General features: G+C 42.7%; 1 protein-coding gene across 7 annotated transcripts in view; it reads right to left on the bottom strand.

Annotated features, from left to right (window-relative positions):
- Positions 1 to 23113, bottom strand: part of MSRA (methionine sulfoxide reductase A) — a 248107-nt gene that overhangs the window by 138269 nt on the left and 86725 nt on the right. For 5 of the 7 annotated variants that reach the window (XM_048517276.1, XM_048517268.1, XM_048517258.1 and 2 more), the window contains exons 2-3: positions 19272 to 19340; positions 6303 to 6422 (exon numbers count right to left, since the gene is read on the bottom strand). In XM_048517276.1, the coding sequence (XP_048373233.1) occupies positions 6303 to 6422; positions 19272 to 19340 (189 nt within the window). The remainder of the gene's footprint in view (positions 1 to 6302; positions 6423 to 19271; positions 19341 to 23113) is intronic. The other 2 variants (XM_048517314.1, XM_048517284.1) reach the window with 1 other exon arrangement.

The raw sequence follows: 23113 nt of genomic DNA, 5'->3' as shown, positions 1-23113 counted from the left end.
TGCACTAGAATGACCAATGATAGCTGGCAAGATATATTTGAGAGAAACTACACTGCAATTACAGACTTTGCAAATTACTGAAGTTCTAACCCCTGAGAAGTTTTCAAGGCACCTCAGATCATCTCACAACACACGTAAGAGCAGAGGCGTAGCAAGGAGGAAAACGCCCGGTTCACCAGTGCATCCTCCATTCCTGTCCCGCCCTGGAATGCCCCTGTCCTGCCCTGAATGCCACCGGAACGCCCCCCGAATGCCCCCGGAACGCCCTCACCACACCCCCACAGGGGTGCGTGCCCAGTGCGTCACACACCCTGTCCCCTTGAAGCTAAGCCTCTGCGTAAAAGTGTCAGAAAATTGTTAGAAGTGAATGTCTTTTTGTCAAATTTTTATTTACTTGCAATCAAATAAATGGGAAAACTAATTGGTAGAAGTTTTACAAAATGCCAGCACCTGACTATCTCTCTGATTGTATAGAATACTTTGACAGGCCGACCTGTTCACCATTCAGCCCAGGTGAGCTTGGCTCTCCAAAAAAGTGACAGAATCCAGTAGTCAACCAAGCAGAAGAATTCGGGAAAAAGGATTCACAGCATTCTGATGGTCTCCCCTGACTCTGTAAATCAGTCTTACATTCTTACACCTTATTCCTCTAAGAGAGGCTATAGGGAGTACAGACAAAAGCCCAACAGGAATTCATTCTCTTGACAATGGCTCGAACAATAAAAGGAAATGTTCTGAACCATTCTCATTACAGTCTGAAGACTTTAATCTTGTGATCTCCTTCAGAGCCTGTTCTCAAAACCCTTCAGGTATCCTTAGAAGCTATAGAAAATGAGGATAATGTTTGTAGTTTAATTATGCATCTAAAACATAGTGGAAAGCTACACACACATCTGGCAAGGTGTAATAATGTCCTGGTTATATTACCAAGGCGCTGATTTATTTATTTTTTTGCTTCAAGTTATAGAGCCATCTGATAGCTGAATATCTTAATGAGAAAAATTACTGTACACAGAATATCTGAAATGAGGAAGGCAGAGAAAAAGGAATGCTCATTCTTCTACATACTCCTCACAAAGATTTAATTAACGGGGGATATACATGCCGTTGACTTTGGAAAGAAGGGGCTTTAATTCTTTGTTGCATTACTCACTACAATGCCCATACTTTTCAAAGTATTAGGGCAAAATTCTATGTGAATTTTCCTGGGATAATGTAGGACAGAGAGAAACTCCCTAGAGAACTGGTAATGGTAATCCATATTCTGATCACACTGGGGCTTGATTACTATAATATACACTATGTGGGGATGCCTCTGAAGACTGTTGTTCAGAAGTGTCATTTAGTACTAAACATGGTGGTCGGGGAATGGACATACCACCCCTGTAGTAAAAACCTGTGCTGGCTGCCTGTTTTGTTTCCAGGCACAATTCAGAGTACCAATGCTTGCCTTTAAAACCCTACGTGGCATGGAAACAAGGTACCTGAAATACCACTTTTCCCATATTGTCCTCCCATGTGAACATCTGCTACTGAGGAACTACTCAACTTTAAGACTGAAAATGAAGAAGCTGAAATTGGTCAAGATTTTCTATTCCTTGGCTCCGTCCTCAACGGAAAGGGAGACTGCGATCAAAAAAACCAGAAGGCAAATGAGACTGGGAAGGCCAGCCCTAAAGGAGCTAAAGTCTTAAGGTGTGTGATGAAAATAGCAAAAACCAGGTTGGGCCCAAACTTGGCAGCAGGCTTCTTGCTGAAGAAGCCGCAGCCTCGACCCCCTTTGTACCACTGCCACAGCTGTTGCTGCTTCTCCAGTGGAGGAGGCGGGTGCATTCCTCCTCGCCCATGATGATGGCTCTCCACCCCAGCGAGGCTCGGCTGGGCAGCACTAAAGACTATGTCAGGAGCAGAAGTGTGCAGCATCTTGCCCTGTGAGGGGCCAGAGGAGCCCAAGCTGCCTATCCATACCACGGCTGGGGGAATCGCAGGCTGCTTCCACCACTGCTGCTGGAGGAAGAGGAGGAGGAAGGACTGGGGGAGCAGCACCCCAAGCAATTGCAAAAAGTATAAAGGGCTGCCCAATCCATAGGTCCATCCTCCAGGGAGGAGAACCAAATATCTCCCCACAAGGATTGGGGAGGGGGAGGAGGCCACATATGGGGGGAGGAGGCCACATATGACACGGCCATTGGAGAGTGCCAGGGTCACTGCCTACAAGAGCAGCCTCTCTTGCTTTGTGCTGGCCGGTTTCTCTCTAGAGAGGGCTACTGCAGGTGTGCTGAAGCTTATCGCTTCCAGGGAGGGGGTGACATGAAGGCTCAAGGGGATAAGCCTGCAGCCCAGTGAACTGGGGAACTTGGAAGAAGTGCAATGCCCTTCAAGACGGAGTGCAGTGCTCTCCAAGGATGTTGCAGCCAAGTGTCTTGTCTTTCCTTTGGCCTTCTTAGGAGGCACCAAGAACTGCCTCGGGGACTGGTTCAGTGCAGAAGCAGCAAACTGGGCATCCCTGGATGGTCCAGCCTCCAAAGTCTCGAGGTGTAACACCCCGGCAAACAACACAGCCTTAAGCGGAGCCACCCATTTCTTCTGTATCTTGCTTGCGAAGTGCAAACAGCCTTGCATGAGGTTTGTACCAGGCCCTCACCAAGGCAGACGACACACTCGGTATGGTTGTTGGAGGCTGTTAAAGAAGCACTGCATGAGTGGAAAGATTTCAAGGGTGCCATTTTGCCTCAGTCCGAGGAGGGGCCGAGTGGGTGTCCTTTTTAAACCCGAAAAATAAAGTAAAATGAATGAAGAAACTAAAGATGATGAAGAACTAAAGATAAAAGAATGAACTAAAACAAACCAGCCCAACAAAAGTTATTAGAAACAACCTTTCTAGGTCACAGCCAAGCTCTACTAACAGTAAGCAAAAGCACCTCTGCTCCACGCTGTGGCGAAGAGAGATCTGGAAAGAACGAGTGTGCCCCTCCTCCCAGGTCACATGATCCTGGGCAGGATGGCAGCTAGCCCAAGCTTTTGACTGGGAAAGAACTCAACTAATGGCTAAAAGCTCTTAAAATGTTAACGAAAAAGCTCCATTGGCCTGCACAAGCACAGTCCCACGTATGCCTGCACAGAGGCCACCATGATGAACCAGTGTATTATTCTCCCCTGCCTTTTAGGTCAACATGCAAACTTCCTCATTCAGGCAGGCACTGAAAAGTGACTGATTTCCATTAGCATGAGGCGACTACATGTGTGCTGTATATTCAGTGGCTGCTTTTATTGTACTTCACACCACCAATTGCCGTTTTGGCTGCCACCAGCTTTAATTTACACAAAGAGGAAGTTAGGTGATAATAAATGCATAGAAACAATAAATAAACATTACAATTCCAGATGACCAGGACAGCAGGTAGGAGGGATGAAAGTAATTTCATGGCTAACAATCACTTATCTCAAGATTTTTACATTTAGGAGCATGAATAAAATGAATAAAATTGGTGACCAGCATAATTTGTCAAACAACACTGCAAGTATCATGGCAACTAAGCTAAATGCAGGATGCTTACATTTAAATTGCTATTAATTTCCAAAGATCACTGACACATACTAAAGATAACTGACAGCTGTTGAGAGGAAGGAATGGGGGAGGAGACTTGATTAAATACGGGCCAGCCAAAAGACTTTGGAGGTATTTGCTTGTGATCGTAACTTTATAATAATGACTATTTAAAGCGCATGTTCCCCCATATGATTATTTTTAAAGACCCTAAATTCCAGAAAATTACATGGTTACACATTCACATTTGAATCAGAAATATAATATAAAAAACAGACTGATTTCAAGAAAATTGTGTAGATGTGCGTAATTGCAGAGAAGCAGCTGACGAACTACCAAGTCATTTTTCCCTCCATCAGACCAGTTCCACTTAAGATGCGCAGATTTCACATTGCTTATGAATATATTGATAAACAAATAATTGTTCGGAACATCTGTAAGCAAACTATGAAGAGATACTTCATAGTGAATAAACACCATGAGTTTCACATAATGTTTGCCAAAAAAATGTGTATTTGTGTATTGAGTCAAATGCACTGGATGAAGCCCAAAACACTTATCCATTGCAATTGCCTTTCACATTTGCATCTGTAGGACAATTCACTGTGATGTAAAAATAATTCTCTAGCTGGGTACTTATCAGTCCAATGCATCATGGTATCTATCTTACTAGCAAGAAAGGTGAAATGCATAGCAACTCTAACACATGTTCAATTATAATATCATAGCGAAGGCACCTGGTTTTCATCTTGTTTCTGAAGGCAGTGCTCAGCAACCAAAATGAGACTGAAAGGGTTCAAATGGGCTAAGGGCATAACTTAATACAGGAAGTATCTAATTTTAAGGTTGATGTAGTTGGTAAGACATTTTGATTGAAAACTGGAAAAAAAACATCTTGAGTTAGATTCTAATTGTTCTTTTCCACTAAGGGAGGAATCTTCCACTAGAAGGGAGCCCATCAATAATTCCTTCTTCCAACTGAAGGAGTTATCTTCGGGAACTGCAACCTGCAGCTCTCCAGATGCTCATGGACTACAATTCCCATAAACCCCTGCTAGCATGGTCAATTGGTCGTGCTGGCAGAGGCTGATGGGAATTGTAGTCTGTGAACATCTGGAGAGCCGCAGGTTGCAGACTCAAGATTCCTCACTTAGCTAAAGAGAATTGTTGAATCCAACTCTTTATCTTATCTTTATTATAAAAGTGGTTGCATCTCATACTCTAAAAGAGGACACGTCGAGGTAATTCCTTGATTACGTCTATCAGGGGAAAATGTTCTGGGGACAATTTACTGTGTTACGTTTCAAGGGATGTGGGGTGCATCCGCCAGACAGAATTATGCTCCTAAGGACAGAGAGACAGAAAAATGAGAGGGAAGGCCTTTTTCACACACAGCACTTACCCCATCCTAAACAATAAAGCACTAAGGGAATCGAATGTCACAACGATGAACCCTCAGCCAATGAGGGAGCAGGACTCACAAGACTCACATTTGATTCCTGCCCCATACAGAGCAGTGGCCCTTGCAACCCTCCCCCACCCCTTGCCATCCTCCCCAACACCCAGCCACCCCTTGCCACTCCAAAGGAGCTGCATGGTAGGGACTATGTATATTCCACAAGCATCCTGTACAAATACTGGATTGGGCAGCCTGTGAAACTACAAAGTGTGTAGCCACTGCAATGCCTAGTGAAACAAGCATCAGAAGTGCGTTGTAGGGGCAGGGAGACGCTGAGCAGAATCTCCAGTCTTCTAAGGGCAGTGTTTTAAGAACATACACGACTTCTCTTCCTCTCTCCCTCCACACAGTCACTAGCAGAAGCAGAATAAATTATGCAAAATAAGAAAACCTCCACAGACGTGCTTCAGTTTTAATTTCCAGTTGAGAAAGCTCGTGAGATCACAGAGCTGCGAAAGAACCTTGCTTCGGGCCTTTGGTGATTTGCTCCCAGTTAGAATAGACAGCCCAGGCCTCCTCATATTCAATATAGTACAACTTTGACAGTGGATCTGAGACTACAGAACAGAGCTGAGACCCCCTCCCCCAGAATATTCACCTTGCTCCTTTCTTGGTGATGTTTTAGTGCCAGGAAAAAGTGGAGCTCTTTGGAGAGTTTTAGACAGACCCAGATTGTGTATCGGTTGCCAACACTCTCTTCTTGTACCTTATTCAATTTATATTTTTACTGATTTATTCTGCCATGGTTTATTTTGAGAGTTTTTGATGTTTTTTGCTGTTTGATGGAGCAGCGGTGGCATAGTGGTTAAAAGCAGGTGTACTCTAATCTGAAGGAACCGGGTTTGATACCCTGCTCTGCCGCCTGAGCTGTGGAGGCTTATCTGGGGAATTCAGATTAGCCTGTACACTCCAACAGACGCCAGCTGGGTGACCTTGGCCTAGTCACAGCTCTTCTGAGCTCTCTCAGCCCCACCTGCCTCACAGGGTGTTTGTTGTGAGGGGGGAAGGGCAAGGCGATTGTAAGCCCCCTTGAGTCTCCTATAGGAGAGAAAGGGGGGATATAAATCCAACTCTTCTTCTTTATACACTTCTGTAATTATTAGTCTATTTTTAGCTTCATCGGTGATAGCTATCTGACAGACTTACTTAAAGGAAGGAGAGAATAGCTTATCCACAGCAATATTCATATTTCAATTGCCTAAGCCCTTATCTGCAGAGTTTCAGCCTCCTATGATGTGTTTTTACTTCAGAATGCTCTAAAGCCAAGCTCACAATCCATGAAACAGACAGACTGACCTGAACAGACCTCTTCATAGGTAGGATTTAGGGTATGTCCCCCTGCATAGCCCACTTGAGTTGAGTAGACTCCCTTCTGCCTCCAAAATTTTCTTTCTGCTCCCCAGAAACAGCCCATACCTGCGAGAGACAAAACCCAAAGTACTATGATGACTAACATATGTTCAAGTTCATGCCTTCACTCAAAACACTGAGGATTATGGACAGCACATGACAGAGCAAAAGCACATTTATGAACAAAAACAGCAATACAACAAAACAACACTGTGTAATAAACGGTGGTAAAAAGAAAACAACAGATGGGGCAATCCAGTGCCTGCAGACTTTGTAACAGAACAGAAGGCATCCAGAAAGTAGGTGGAAGCTGTAAAACCAAGGGGCCAATCAAAACTCTCAAGGGAAAGCCATTCCTCAAAGCATACACAATGGAAATTCCAAATCTGTGACCTCTTGTATCCCACAGGTAAAGAAAATTACATGCATGGAGAAGAAGCAGCCAAAATAGGTACTCGAGGTATGTAGGACTCTGGAATTAAGTACCTGAGGGTCAAGGAAATAAAAAAGAACCTGTAACTATAAAATTATTTAAATATTTGTGTATGTGTGTGTGTATGTATGTATAATTTTCAATATTTTTGTACATTTATTTTATATATAAACCAATTAAAACCATCAATACATGCTAAGGGTCCATATATTCACTTACACGTACGTTAACACAAATAGGTGCACCTAGACAATTTTTGACCCTGGTTAACCAGATGCCTTTCATTCAAATGGCCTTCCTCAGTGGTCAAAACTAAAATATCTAACATCCAGACTAGAAATAATGTTTATTATAATCTTAATGATTCAGATGAATTGATTTCCAAAAATAGCTTCCAGTGGCACCTGGGTATTCATACAACATTAGAATCTTCAATAGGAGATTGATACACTGTCCCGATATGTACCAAAATCATGAAGGAAAGATGATAAATGTCTGCTATAGTAAGTTTTCAATTGTATTTCAGTCATAAGATGCCAAGTGGAGCAAGTGGTATAAGACAAAGTATCAGCATAAAGGACACTGCCGTGCCGCTAAACTGTTCAATAATGAGACTTCATGTTCAGTCATTTCCTTCACTGAAAAGAGCATCAGGATAAGGCGTTTAGACTTCCATTGACAGAAGAATAGGCGCCAAAGCAGCTTTCATTATACCCTCACTCCATTCCCCTGCCCCACTACGTAGCAGAGCACCACCTTATAGTGCCAGTTCCCAAGGAAGGAGCAGCACCAGAGGCGTAGCAAGGGGGGGAAAGTGCCCGGTGCACCGGTGCATCCTCTGCCCCGGAACGCCCCCATCCCAATCCGGAATGCTCCCATCCTGACCCAGACTGCCCCCGCCATGCCACGGAATGCCCTCGCCACACCTCCACAGGGTCACACACACCCCCGCCCCCTTGGAGCTGCGCCCAAGGGAAGAAGAGGACATGGTCTTCATCAAAGCAAAACAATCCACACTCCCCAAGACTTTGAAGTGCAGGAACCAGGAGGTGTCCAATGAGCAGATTAGCTCATGCCAGTAAACAAAACTACAAAGGCAGCAAGACAGATAGTAGACAGACAGTAGGCCAAGACAGGGTATCCCACCTCCCGGTCAGGAGACATTACAGGATTCAGCCAGACCAGAACTCAATCATGACAGAGTCTGACTGTTAAGGGCTATTAAGATGAATTGCTGGCATGCAGGACTCTGACAATTGAGGGCTTCAAAAGTGAAAACCAGCACCTTGAACTTAGGAAATTTGTAGCCACTGCAGTGGCTCTAACTTTCTCAGTGCTCTAACTTTAAAAAAAACAAACCCTAGCTGCTGCATTCTGTATTACCGAAAGCCTCCGAGTGATCTTCAGGGGCAGCTTAGCAAAGAGCCTGTGGCAGCAGTCTAAAAAGAGCTTGTTGTTTGCAGAAAAGATGGAAACAAGGTCACTGCTAAAACCCATCTTACAAAGCTTGTAATCACCACTGTTATATGTACATCAGCAACAAAACAGGGCAGGCTGGACAAGTGCTCTTAGTGAGGGGAGGGGCAACCCCTATCAAAAACCTCACATCTACCAATCAACTGTCATCCAACTACCAACAATTACCAGGACTAGGCAAACCCACATTCAAATCCTTACCAGGGCTAGTTACGCTATGGCCCTTTCCGCACAACCAAAATAAAACATTTTGAGGCAGGAAATAAAACATTTCGTCTGAAGAGTATCGCATAGTTTTTAGCCAAAAATGTTTCATTTATAGCCTCAAAACATTTTATATGCATCCTCTATTTTAGTGATTCTTTTTGTGAAAACATCTTCAAAACGTTTTCACTTACAGTGCAGAAGCCTTTAAAACATTTTACAAGCCTCCCTAAAGTCCCTGGATTTCCTTCTTGGCGCCATTTTCTGAGCTCACTCCATCATCTCGCCTGTTTACGTCCTTCATTTTTTAAAAAGATTTGGGGGGGGGGGGCGATCTCTTCGAAGCTAAAAAGACACAGCCCACAAAGAATTGCAGCCCAAGGCTCTGAAGCTTCGAAGCTACATATCTGTGGAGACATTAAAATAAAACGGAAAAATCATAAAATGGCCAGGAAACGTTTTTGAGGGTGTGAGTGAGGACAAACGGGGAGGATTGAAAATGTTTTGCAAATCTTTTCAGTGACTTGTGTGGAAATGGTCTATCTCAGCCTAACCAACCTCAAGAGACTGATGGGAGGATAAAGTGGAGGAAGAACAAAGCCATGTACAATAACTAGGAAACATGAAAGTTGAGCAGAAACAATATAACAATTCAGTAAACAAAATAAATAAATGTATTATGTGGTACACTTAAAATACAAATTTAAAAACATAGGCCTTGAAATTTAGCCTTTAGACTGAGAGTCACTAGACTAAGTAGTCCTCAGTGTACAATTTATAATACATATGAATATCCCAAAGTTGATGATGCATAAACAAGACACAATAACAATATCCTGAGGTCCCTGAAAACAAGAGGGAAAATGTTATATATAAAGACACAGGAGGAGAGAATAATCACACATGAATCTGAATGCTCAGGGTATAATTTCTATTTACTAGCCCTCATTCAGCACATAACAGAGTTCAGGTACCTGCTCAAAATACTAACAAATAGCTGTTCCTAGATCTAATTTAAAAAATTAAGTGTTTCTCTTTCAAGCAGCCTTTAAATAATGAAGGCTATAAACCTCAAAGCCTTTCTCCTAAAGCAGCACTATTCTTTTTAAAAAGTGATTTTTCCCCAGCATCTGACAAAACAGACTGTAACCTGTGAAAGCTTATGCTGTTAGAGCACAAGTTCTTTTTAATTATTATTTCAATTTTTATGAATTTACAGAAAGGTGCAGATTAAAAGCTCACGTCTTTTCATTTTCAGTATGCAGTCCAAGACTCTGAACCTGGCTTCAAGAGTGTAACCTTAAATTCCGTGGTGATACCTAGAGAAACACATCTTACCATGAGATGCCTCTGAAAAAGCCAGCCACACATGCAAGTAAAATATTAGGAGAAAAAACTACCAGACCATGCCCACACAGTCTGGAAAACACAGCCAGCTAATCTTAAACTATCTCCCAAGGAAATTCTTGGAGCTGCAGTCCTAAGAATTGTACTCTGGGAGTAAGCCCCATTGAATAAAATGGGACTTCCATCTCAGCATCTTAGAACTGTTCCCTTCATCCCACTGCCCTCACACAGCTAGATTTTTTCCAACATTTATTGCAAATGCCCAAATCTTTGTTTCCCTTAAACAAAAGAGGTTTGTCATCATTTTAGAAGGCATTACAAAAGCATTTCTGGCTTTCAAAATGTGCAGCCTTTAGCGCAGAGAATCCCCATCCACACAAAAGCCTTAGGGTTGGTTAAATGGCAATCGTACCATTTTTACAGCATAATTTTCTTTTAGCTGATTAGCAAACTGTCAAAACACAATAATTTGTATTAATGGCAAACATTCATTTAATGTTCTGCTTCCTGGCATCTGCAATCTTTAAAGGTGGCAGAGCAATAATTAACTAAATTAGCGATCATACAGGAAGGGGGGGAATCCTCTCAGGCTAGCCAATTTATGCATGCAAATAATATTCAAAGTGTGCATAAAAATGAAGCATTCGTTCACCGACATGGCCAGTTAACCAAGTCATTCAGAATCTCAATTCAGCAAAATTCTACTGACTTCAAGAGTGTTTCACTGATTATCAAGATTTGCAGATAAGAAATACCAAAAATATAGCAGCTCTATATATAGAAACTCTGCTTAACTCATAAACATAGCTTAGTGGGAAGCCATAAAATCTGCGTGCGCGTTAAAGGTAAAGTTAGTTCCCTGTCAAGAATGGAGTCATTACTGACCCATGGGATGACATCACACACGTTTGGCGGGTGGGGGAGGGGGGGCGGTTGCTGTTGCCCTCTCCTGTCATAGACATTTACCTCAGCAAGCTGGGTACACATTTCATTGACCTTAGAAGGATTGAAGGCTGAATTAACCTTGAGCTGGCTACGTGAAACTGACTTCTGTTGAGATTGAACTCAGATCACAAGCAGAGTTTGCTGTGTTGCTGTGTCCCCTCAGCAACCCATAGCAACCCAGTCTGTTGTGCTTGAGGACCCTTCATGAAGACTCAGATAAGTCCCCCCACCACAAACCAAGAAGCCTGATCTAGTTTCTTATTTGCCCTGAAGCCAGGAACTAGTGAGCTAGTTCTCTCCTCTTGGCCCTCCAGGCCCTGGTCCTTATGTCCCTCCCCAATCCACTTAAGTCCCTCCCCCAGTCCCAGCCTCCCCGGCCAGGCCCTTTTAAAAATTATTATTATTATTATTATTATTATTATTATTATTATTATTATTATTATTATTATTATTATTATTTGACTTTTATACTGCCCACAGGGCTAAATCGGTTGAATCCCTGACACCTCCAGGTGAAAGAGACTCAGAAAAAAAACATGCACAAGATCCTAGAAATATGTGATATGTAACAAAGAAGGAGAGAGTACTGGATGAGAGGAACCAATGGTCTGACTTGGACTAAAGTCCCTTCATGTATATTTTCATCCATATGTTTTCAATGAGCTAGGTTCAAAGCAGCATTTTACCAAGTTGTTTTAAACAATGTCATCATATTACAGGATTCAATTTTTGTTTTTGAACCTTGAGATCTTGATTGGGGGTTGGGGTTGGGTTCTACTGGATTTTTTTTTTTTTTTGGTCTGGAGCAATTTAGGCCAGGTCATTTCTTGGAGTGAATCATAATAGTTCTGCTGCCTTTTTTTCACCTTCAAAGTTCCTTTGAAAACACAGTTAACAGAACAAAGCTATACCTGCCATCAAACAGATCAGAAAGACATGGCCTTTCTTTGAAACTTCAGAAACTAACTTCAAACTCAAGTCATGTTCTCTGGCCAGCTCTTATCTTTGTTGCTGGTTGAAATATACAAAAAACAAAGAGACAATATCACTGACAATCTAAGAAGTGTACATTCAGAATGTTCTGCAGCCATCCAATGCTAGATAAAAGTACTAAGAGAAACTAATGTGGAATTGAATTCTGGGTCTCAGAGCTCTCTGATTCCCAAGCAGTCTGCGTATCGGTTCAGATCACCAAAACTGAATCCTTCTGATGCCCGGAGCAGACACCTCCAGTCCAGAAACCGGCTCTTACCTTTAGGGCTCAGGATCTGGCCTTTTCCCAACATCTTCACTAGAGAAAACCAGTGACTTGAGGACATGTCTGACTTTCCCTGGGAAAAGTAAAGTTTGGGCCACCAGCTTTTCTGTAGTGAATCAGAAGCCTGTAGAACAGTGGTTCTCAACCCTTTAATACAGTTCCTCATGTTGTTGTGACCCCCAACCCTAACATTTATCCATTTTACAGATGGAGAACACTGATGCAGAGAGTCTTAGGCAACCCCTGTGAAAGCGTCGTTCGACCCCCAAAGGGGTCGCAACCCACAGGTTGAGAACCACTGCTGTAGAACATTCCAATAAAACCAGAAAATGGTCTGAAGATATGGGATAAAAGTCTACTGATGAAACGAAGGAGATATGGCCTGAAGCCATGCCTTGACAGAATGCCAACCTAGGAATCTATATCTATAAACGCAAAATACCACTGACTGACTCACTGACTCATCAACAGAACTCAAAAACCACTGAAGCCACACACATGAAATTTGGCACACCTGTTCCTTATGTACTCCAGGTGCTCACTAAGAAAGGATTTCCCAAAATATTCACTTCCACTTGATTTATTACCTATTTACTATTTTCACTGCTCATCTCTGGCCATCTGCGCAAACATTCTAACGGCAAACCAACCGCTCAGTCCACAGATTTGCTGCACGAATATTCTAAGGGTGACAGTTCAACACCACCAGCTTCATGTCCTTCACCAACTGCACTCTACCACCGCCCTCCACAACGTATGTGAACCTATTTGAACACAGACTTCTCAGACCACAGACAGGCTGTCAGGAAATATGCTGCATGTCACCCCAAAGTTCACAAACAGGCTGCAAAAAAGTATGCCGAATGTCACCCCGAAGTTAACAGACAGGCTGTGAAAAAGTACTCCTGCACCCACCCTCACGTTAACAACACCACTATAGCCAAATACTATCAACATAGATTACAAACCACACCATCACCTTGGACTACTAAGCATTTGTTGGGTTTTGCATATGGACATCAGATTACTTACTGTGGAGACAAGTTTATTGCCTCCGATCACCCTGTGCTTGGTGTCATGCTCTGAAGTGGCGGGATGAGTCCCCAGGAATATGCTGCAATGGCAGTACAGTCCAGCTCCCTGCCTTTCAACCCTACCCTGAACCTCTTCACAGCCTTCTCACTCATCAACATCCAATGGCAGAATACTTCCTTTCTGCATCCCGAAAATACAACTGCTGCTTCCAAATTACGTCTTTTGGAGCCCACCAGATGAAAGAGAGCAATAACACATTGCATTAGAAAAAGACAACTACAGGAAGCTGCTGCAAAATAACGCGAAAACAAACCCATCAGTCCACAGACAGGCTGTGAGGAAATATGCTGCATGTCACCCCAAAGTTCACAAACAGGTTGTAAAGAAGTATGTTGAATGTCACCCCGAAATTCATAGAGAGCCTGTGATGAAGTATGCGTAGCAAAGCACGGGTGCCCTACTAGTTCAATTTAAACAGCAGAGGTTTCACAGGCAGCATCAAGAATGTTGTAAATTCTCCAAAGACAGTAGTATCACCAAGAACAATTTTAAAAACTGAGCACTTGATTCCTAGCATGGTCATCGCATAGGCCAGTCCGGCAAATAACAAACTGAGACTTCTTTTCTAATTATGCAACATACTGGAGAACTTCAATCCCAAGTAGAAGAGAATATACATGTCGAAGAAATAGCATGAAAGTCATCCAATCCTATAAAAGAGATTTTGTTGCGTATATATATCTTCTCTCTTACTGTGTTTCTGGTGCCTCAGCTATACAATTCAGACCCTTAAACAGTGAAGGAAAATACTATGCATCCTGGACAAAAGAGTCACACTCAGAGGGATCCCATGAAACTACTCTGTTTCTCCAAAAATAAGACAGGGTCTTATATTAATTTTTGCTCCAAAAGATGTGTTAGGGCTTATTTTCAGGGGATGTCTTATTTTTTTCCATGATTCCCCCCCCCCTCATGTGACCAGATCAGCTGTGCCGGGGAATCTGTAACTAAGGCTTATTTTTGGAGTAGGGCTTATATTTCAAGCATCCTCCATAAATCCCGAAAAATCATGCCAGGGCTTATTTTGGGGGTAGGTCTTATTTTTGGAGAAACAGGGTATTCCAGACATCACATGAAATTATGGTCTAGTTAAACTAATTTTGAACACAATCACTGTGTTCAATTCTTGGCTAGGGTAAATGAAACCAGAATCTGAAACCAGAGCCTGAAGCTTGTTTATCATCCATGTGCTTGTATTAAGTGCTGTCAAATCGTTTCCAACTGATGGCGACCCTCATTTCAGTGGGAAAAATGGGGCTGTGGATAGGTGGTAGAATATGTTTATATGCAGAAGATCCAGGTTCAATCCCGGGCATCTCTGGTTACAGGGACCATGGAGTAGGTGACATGAAAGCCCACTACTGGAGACCTTGGAGAGCCTTTGCCAATCAGAGTAGAAAATACAGAGCTTGATACTCAATTATAAGACAGATTCTTGTGTTCACATCCGTGTGTGTATGCTGTGAGACACCGAAGAGATCAGAAAGATCTTGTGGTTTGCTTCTGTAACCTCAGCTTGTGGGTTCTGTGGGGCAGAACTTGGAAGGAGTTTGCAACAACTAAATTTTAAACAAAATGGTTTACTTTCTTTAACATATGACACTTATCAAACATTAACATTTAACTTAATACTCCAAAGTCCTGTTCAAGTTTCATTCCGAGACTTTCCAATTACAGTCTGATAATGCCAAGTCCATTCTTCCTGCTGGTGGTTGGCTCATGAAGACTCCAGAGGCTTGGTGAACTGGATTCAAGATGATGAAGGTCCCCAAAAGAACTCTCACCATTTACATACACAAAAACCCTGAAACAATACATTCTAACATTTACAATATAGCAAAAATAAACAACTCCTTTCCCACTAGTTCCCAACAACATTGCAGTTACCTTAAACAAGGTGTTAAGGGCTTATAAAAATCAATCAAGGTCCCAGCCTGGTAGCCTTGCTTCCTCCAACCTCATGAGTTCTGCAGATTTCTGCTTCTTTTCAGACTCCACCCCTTTGTGGGTCATCCCATTCTTATATAGGGGTTACATTTCCAGTGATCCACTTGAACAACAATCACAGATCTTTCCTGCTAAAGTCCTGTAGAACCTTAGAGACCAACCAGATTTTCAAGGTATTTTGCCTGCATTCCCTTCCCACTAGCAATCCTTCTGGCCTCATAGAAAATGATTTTTTGTGTCAGAGTGCCCCAGGTTGGTGGGCTGCAGTCAGGGGCATATCCATTGAAAATGGTACCCAGGTCAATCACTACTGGCTCCCCCACCCGCAACTCCATCTGGAGTTTAAGGGCTGGTGAGCTGTTCAATGCTGGGTTCAGCTTGGTCAGATCCAGCTTTAAACTGCAAGCTTTGAGCCAGAAGTTTAAGGCTCAACCCAGCCAGGCTTTAGACTGAGCAGTTGCTCTGCCCATTTCCAGCTTTATACTGTTGGTTCTATCCCCAAGCTCCACCTCTGGTGGAGTTTGGGGCAGGGCAAGCAAAGTTGAGCACTGAGCTGGGCTCAGTGTTCAACTCCACAACATGTGGAGTTCAGGGCAGGGTATAATCCAAAGGTAGCTGCTTAGAGGCTGTGGGGCACGGGCTGGCACCCCCTTCAAGGGGTGGCACCCAGGGCACATGCCCTGCCTTTCTCCACCCTATATACACCTCTGGCTGCAGAGTGGAAGGGAACAAAATCAACCTTCCATCCCTTTTCTGTCAGCAGAGATGCAGATGCATGCACACACATAAACAGTTCCTTGTCAATAAGATGTAGGAATAAATTCTTCCATAATTCCAATACGACCTAATGAGCATTTTTATGGAAAATATCAGGCCATAACTCTAAACCATCCAATACATTGACTCTTAAGTTACTTGGGTAAATAATGAAGGACTATGCTGTATCGTGCTATGGGTAGAGTGTTGTATGTAAGATTCTACTATGTAATTGCATCATTTAATGTGTCATATTAATACTTATGTTTTGCTTCAGATTTCTGGTTGGTTCTACAGCCCTAGTTTCAATTCACTGTTTGTTGAATGTCCCATCCTGTTGATTGTATTGAGTCATTCTGCATAATCTGCCTTGGGTTCCAGTGAGAAAGGAGGACTATAAATAAATAAATACCTCCGATGCACCAGAAGGACAGAAATCACGAACTATATATATTAATCCAAGCCTGCCTTAAATCCAACAAGTGCTTTACTTTCAAAACAATTCCAAAGAGAATAGTCAAGAATGTTATACTTCTTATTGTACACTAATAATCAAAACGCTAGAGTTGTTTTTTCATTTGTGTTTTATTAACAGCTCACATTGACTTGGAATCAAACTCAATGCAATTAAAAAGGTGAATAAAGAACATACAAACTCAGTAGAAGAAAAATGAATGAAAAACGTTGCCAGGCTTAAAATTGCAATTCCACTACCTTGGGAAACAAGACTATTTTAAAAAAGCATAAGCAGGTCCTACAAGGTACTAGAGGAGATACAGACCATGAGTCTTCCGCTATATTACTCTTTTCCTCAGGAACAAACACAGGAGAATACATATATGAAAAGATAGAGAGGCAATCCTTTGAAATAAAAGAATGTTAGCACAACTTCAATCAAGGACAGCTTCCCTTTATTATGCCACAGGGTATTTCAAAAATTGTCCTTGGTAATGTCACAGTGACTGCAAGCGTTTTGAACTCATCTGGTGCCCAGTGCCTTTGTTTCCCCATGCCTCACATAACCATCCTGCCAGTGCAAAATGAAAACATGTCAGATCAAAAATGGGGACGTTTTCCATCAACATCCTTTGTTCTCAATTTGTACTAGTGTAAATAATGATGGGAATAGTATGACTGGCAAAGAATTTCTTTTGAGATATGTAGAAAAGGCATTTCATCTTGAGAATCAGAGATGTCCTTCGTTAAGGGGAATATGTCCAACCGAATATTATGGGAAGCATTCATAGCAAATGCCATCTAGGCTGTTCATCTTTAGGCTGACTGTTCTCAATCTGCAGCTCAGGGCTACTGGCTACTCCCAAGCCACAAACAAATTGTTGCTTCCAAACAACAGATAGGATTTAAAGGTAAGCAAAAAATGACAGAGAAGGTCAATAATAGTCCTGGTATGGCAACCTCTGGGGTCACCTTCCTCTTCAAGAGGTTCGCGAGGACCGCAGCTGCATGACATGGTTGTGGTGGATTTTGCCCCTATTAAGTGAGAGTTAAATAACACTGAGAACTAAATGCAGCGTGGTATTTGAGGTTGGACAGGACAAGAGAAGAGAAAAAAATTGAGGGAGAGTAAATGTAGATCACTTCAAAACAATGACCAAGTATTTCATGGGAAAGATTATTCAGATCTTGTTTACATGAGCAGTTGTGTCTGTTTAACAATAATGGTCAGGTATGTATGGATAAACTGGGGAACACTAGATTTGTAAGAATCATTATATAAGATGTGTATTGTATAGCGTGGGGATAAAATATAACACTAAATTATGCCCTAAGATACCCTAAATTATGCCCTAAAAACCACCCCAAGTGGCTATTCCCTCACAAGGTGTTATATACTAGGGGAAAATGGCAAACGAAGGAATTTGTATGATATGTATGATAATCTGGTTGATTATTCAAATCAGGAAATAAAATGCAAAAGTACAGAATTAATAGTGGACAATACTGTGTGTAACTCACTGGTTTTTAAACATACAACTTTATGAAAAATACAAATATATATATATATATTGGCACGGGCAATTGGCCATGCTGGCAGGGGCTGATGGGAATTGTAGTCCATGAACATCTGGAGAGCCACAGGTTACAGACCCCTGAGCTATGTGAATAAGCTAGAAGTCATTTTAAATAGTTTATTATGTTTTATGTGTGCATCTTGTCTTTTTTGTTGCTTTATACCTTTTCTTTCATTGTTCTTTTGAAACTACAATAAAGATATTTTTTAAAATGGTAATGTATGGAATTCATACACTATAGGAGGACAAATAGACTATGAATTCCTGTGTATAAAGACAATGTGAACTGTATACAACTCAGATGTGTACTCTACAGGAGCATTCAGCAGCACTCACACACCTACAAAAGCAAAGGCAGTCACGTGATAGTCCACCCAAACTGTTGATTGAGGGTCAGCAGACAAGCATTTTTTTATAACACTGGCTGCTAAAATTTTTACCCTTCCATTTCCAGCACAGCATAGTTTCCAGTTTGATGTGCAGACACAATGGAATGATTAGTAGGCCTGCATGGAAGACCGCAGGTGCATTCCTGTCTTGTTCATGCAGCACTTAGCAGAAGATCGGATAATATGGTTAGAAATGTACTTTTCGCCCTAATTAGCCATTTTCGTTTTTCACTTTGCCTGTGGTTTCCCTGTTGGAAGTTGCAAAGAAACGCTGGTCTCAGCAGTAGCCTTGCATATCCACCTGGAGTAATTCAATGCCTAGTTAACACTTGTGCCCTTGGAGATCCCCTGTTCACTTCAGTGGAGGGGCTGATTTGAGTGTAGGTGTGAGCGCCTCTGCATATGGGGCTCTGTGCTTTGACCGGCTAGTTAAAAGTATTGGGATTGTCTACGGAAGATTCAGATTCAAACTCCTAATAGGAGGTGGCAGTGGCCCAGTGGCAGAACACCTGCTTGGCATCCAGAAAGTCTCGGGTTTAGGTCCCTGACATCTCCAGTTAAAAGGATCAGGAAGTAGGTAACATGGAAGATCTCTGCTTGAGACCCTGGAGAGCTATTGTCTATTTCAGCGGACAATACTGGCCTTGACAGACAGAGGCTCTGACTCATTATAAGGCAACTTTATGGGCTCAGCCATGAAAATCATAAAGTAGCCTCGGACAGGTCACAGAGTTGTTGTGGATGATGGCATAAAAGAACAACAAAGACGATTCACAAAGTATTTTTTTACACTTCAGTTCATTGCAGTGACAGGAGCCAGATCCAAAGGGATCCACCCAGTGGTGGGATTCAAATAATTTAACAACTGGTTGTTTACAAACAGCATTTTAACAACCGGTTCTGCCGAAGTGGTACGAACCTGCTGAATCCCACCATTGGATCCACCCACTCAAAGGAGGTGTCACGCTGTAATTGGAAGGACTCCTATGGATTCAACCCCCATAATCAATCGATAAAATCAGAGTAACTTACCAAATATTGCCATGTGCATTCCCTCTGGAAAAGGTTCAGCCATGCGATTCCCATTCACATGATGTTTACCTGAAGTGTAAGAAAATACGAGCCTGTTAAGTATTTTTGAAAAATTCAAAGACACAGATCTTTATGCTTTCTATAAAACATCTAGCACTATCAGAGCTCAAATGTTGAACGGCAATAGTTACAATTATATACTATGATTATGACTATTGTGATTTACAGATCTATGCAATAGCTTTTTTGAACATGTTTATTCATATCAGTGTGTTGATTTTCAACAACGTCCATCCAGAGGGCTGGTCTCTTGGCACACTTGAGCTCTACATTTTTTTTAAATTGGGACTTATGAAACACATATTAAGTATTATGTTGGAAATAGATCTGATCCTTGGCCAATGCGGTCCAGAAGCACAACAGGATATAGAAAGACTGAAGCTATGAACGCCAAGCAAACGCACTAACCAGGTTTGTGGAAATGCTTTTTGGAAGCATTGTATTTGAAAAACAGAAGCAGCCTGGTGCGTTAACAAGGGGAGAGATTATTCTCTACACAACAAACATTAGAGCCTGACAGAATTTTTACTAGGCTTAACAAAGTACTGTTGCCTTCCTTTCTCAAACTCGCACACCAATACCTCACCACAGCTGAAGTGCTTTTTCAGTCATTATTAATTTTGTTTCCAACGCACAAATAATGAAACTTCAAACACTTCTCCAATCAGCTTTGGAATCAATCAGAGCCCTCGTTTGAAATCAACAAAATGGGCCCAGCATTTTTTCCCCCTGAAGTCACATTAGAGGTTTCAACTAATCAAATCCTCAGTTCTTCTCACCCACAACAGACTACTGACCAAATTCCATTCCACCTCAGCTCTCTGATCAATAGGACTCTTCCCCTTCCTCTCTGGGAAGCTGGTCACAGCAGATATCTCTGCAAACTACAATTTAAATGCAAGGAGGACGATTTCCTTCACATTTCCATCACTGACAGAAACCATAGTGCATGATGAATGGTCATGGGGACACACTGCGAATTTTCAGTGACCAATAATAGCATCTTCTCGTGGGGGGGAGGGGAATCGAAGTCCAAGTTTTCAGAATTCCAAAGTTTTCAGAATTCCCTGCGGGCTGCTTTACTCAAGACCTTGTCCTACACAGCTAGCAAAGCTGATTCATACTTCATGCATACGTCATACTTTATTTTTTTAAAAGTGGAGGGCGGGGAGAGAATAGCTACCCTAAGATTCAATGGACATTGGAAGATGTTAGTCAGGAATGCAGCCTCTTTACTTACACGGCCATGCAAAGGAAAGAAGGTCAAACCACTCAGGACGTGACCCTGTGCCAGTGTCTATGTCCCTTGCACTGGCATAGGGGCATTTACACCAGTGCTGGGAGCAGCACAGCAGCCCCACAGACGGGCACCAGCACAGCCGCCACATCAGTGTACCTCAGTCGCAGGAGCTAACACTGGTGCCAAATGGGGCATTCCCACGGGTGAAGCCAGCATTAGTCAGCACCCTGAGCCCTTTCGGTCCAGGAATGCCCACATTTGCTGGTGTGAACTTATACTGGGGAAAAAGGTAGGCATACAGCAATTCCATGTGGATTAAGGGAATGCCCGTCGGCTTGCTGGCCATGGCACAGCAAGGTACTTAAGAGAAAGCTCGGTTGCATTGGTGCTGTGCCAACCCTAACTGCCCCCCTCCCCCCATTACATTGCCCCACTTCCTCTTTTCAGGCTTGAAACGCAAGAAGACCCTTTGCTACCGTGCACAAATATTCAAATAGTCTGATTCCCTTCCCTTAAAAAGGTAGCAAAATCTCAAATAAACCATTCCATCGCCCAGGCGATGAAAAACAAAGGTATCTTACAAATCCAATTTGATATCTCAGAGGCCCTCTGTGTTGTGGCACACACTACCTGCCGTATGCCACTCTCCTCATCCAGGTATTTGTTCTTTCTCCCCTTGCCTCGGCTCTTAAAAACAAATGAGGACTCTTGATTTTCCAGATACTCTTCGCGGTTTCCCTGCGGGCTGCTTTATTCAAGACCTTGTCCTACACAGCTAGCAAAGCTGATTCATACTTCTTGCATCAGACAATTTTACACTTCATCCGTTGTGTGTGTACATTCTAGGGAGCACTGTATTGTTTCCTGAGGAAACATATCTGTAACTACATGAGACGCAACTAGGAAGTCCTGACCAGCCACTGCTTTCTAGCAGAAGTTCACAGCATGTTTTTAAGAAGAAGGCTCTCCTTTCAAACGTAGTCAATATTTCCTGGAATTCATGAAGGAAACAAGCAGCAACGTGCTTCAACGTCTTAAGTGTGAATCAGCCTTTGGATGTTTCCATAAGAAAGACAAGGTTCTTATACCAGGGGGAAATTTTTTCCTGTACTCATGACTTCATCTATAGGTGGCCCATTCCTGTCTCTGTTCTGTACTTTGCAGGCTGGGCAAGTCAGGTCTTCTAAAGTAGTTCCAGACTCTTAAACCTAGGCTGGACAGGGTGGAAATGCTGAAGACACTAGGCTTACATGTGGCGGCCCAGCTGATCCAGTAAGCTCTCCCTCCCGGCCCAAGGTTTAAACAGGCTGAGAGGAAAGCAGCAGCTGGGACTCATCTTGTCCAGGACCAAATGAGGCAAAAATCCTGCAAAAGATTACATCCCGGGCCCATGATCTGGCACAGAAGGCAAAGGTAGACTTCAAACCTAGCACTGGGTTATTTTAGTGTAAGCCCTACCTCCCCCACTTCTGCTGAGTGGAAGTGGATTCTGGTGGGCTTGTGGACCATGTTCTGAACTAGAACAATTGTCCCAGGTCCTGGTGGGTTAGAGGCAGGTTCTGGTAGAGCAGTGGTTCTCAACCTTCCTAGTGCTGCGACCCTTTAATACAGTTCCTTATGTTGTGGTCCCCCAACCCTAACATTTATCCATTTTACAGATGGAGAACACTGATGCAGAGAGTCTTAGGCGACCCTTGTGAAAGAGTTGTTCGACCCCCAAAGGGGTCCCGACCCCCAGGTTGAGAACCACTGTGGTAGAGGATCTCCAACTGCAGGAGCAGTTCAGGAGCTTCTTCAGGAGTTCTTCAGGAGCAAGTTCTGAAGGACCTCCAGCTTCAGGCTCTTCAGGGGTAAATCCTAGAGAAATGGGCCAGGTGTATCTATCGTGCAGGATTCTCTTGGAGCTCCCTGTTCTTCCCCAAGCCATGTTTCAGACTCCTCAGAAGCTTCTGAGTCAGAGTTCAAAGCTAGCTCAGTGCGGGTCATGAAAGCCTGGGAGTCAGGAAGTGTCACACAATGATAAGTCTTCACAATAAAAGAACTATAATGTAGCAGAAAGCAAGTTGTGGAGCATATGTGCTCAGGCATATGACAAACAAAATTAAAAAGGAACATTATACTCTGTATATCTAGTGGCACTACTCTACGCCAGCCAAGGAAGTAGCAAAAACAGGCTACCCAAAGATACAAGTGTGCACAAAAACATTATTTTATGCAAAAGAAATGTGGGGATAATAATGGCTTGACAAGAACAGAATATTCTCTATGAGGCATGAATAGCTGAGATTAGCTGACAGTAAATTGAAAAGGAAGGGCAGAACTAACTAGCCCAAGCTTGCAAAATCTTACAGAATCATGAAGGGGAGATTGTCAAGTTCTGAAAATCTGACAACTCCTTGTGGATGTATTGTCGAAGGCTTTCATGGCCAGAATCACTGGGGTGTTGTGTGGTTTCCGGGCTGTATGGCCGTGTTCTAGTAGCATTTTCTCCTGACGTTTTGCCTGCATCTGTGGCTGGCATTTTCAGGGGCTGGCATCTTCA

This window comes from Sphaerodactylus townsendi, linkage group LG01 (genome assembly GCF_021028975.2).
Source record: "Sphaerodactylus townsendi isolate TG3544 linkage group LG01, MPM_Stown_v2.3, whole genome shotgun sequence".
Classification (NCBI taxonomy): domain Eukaryota; kingdom Metazoa; phylum Chordata; class Lepidosauria; order Squamata; family Sphaerodactylidae; genus Sphaerodactylus; species Sphaerodactylus townsendi.
This window is presented reverse-complemented; position numbering and strand designations above follow the sequence as displayed.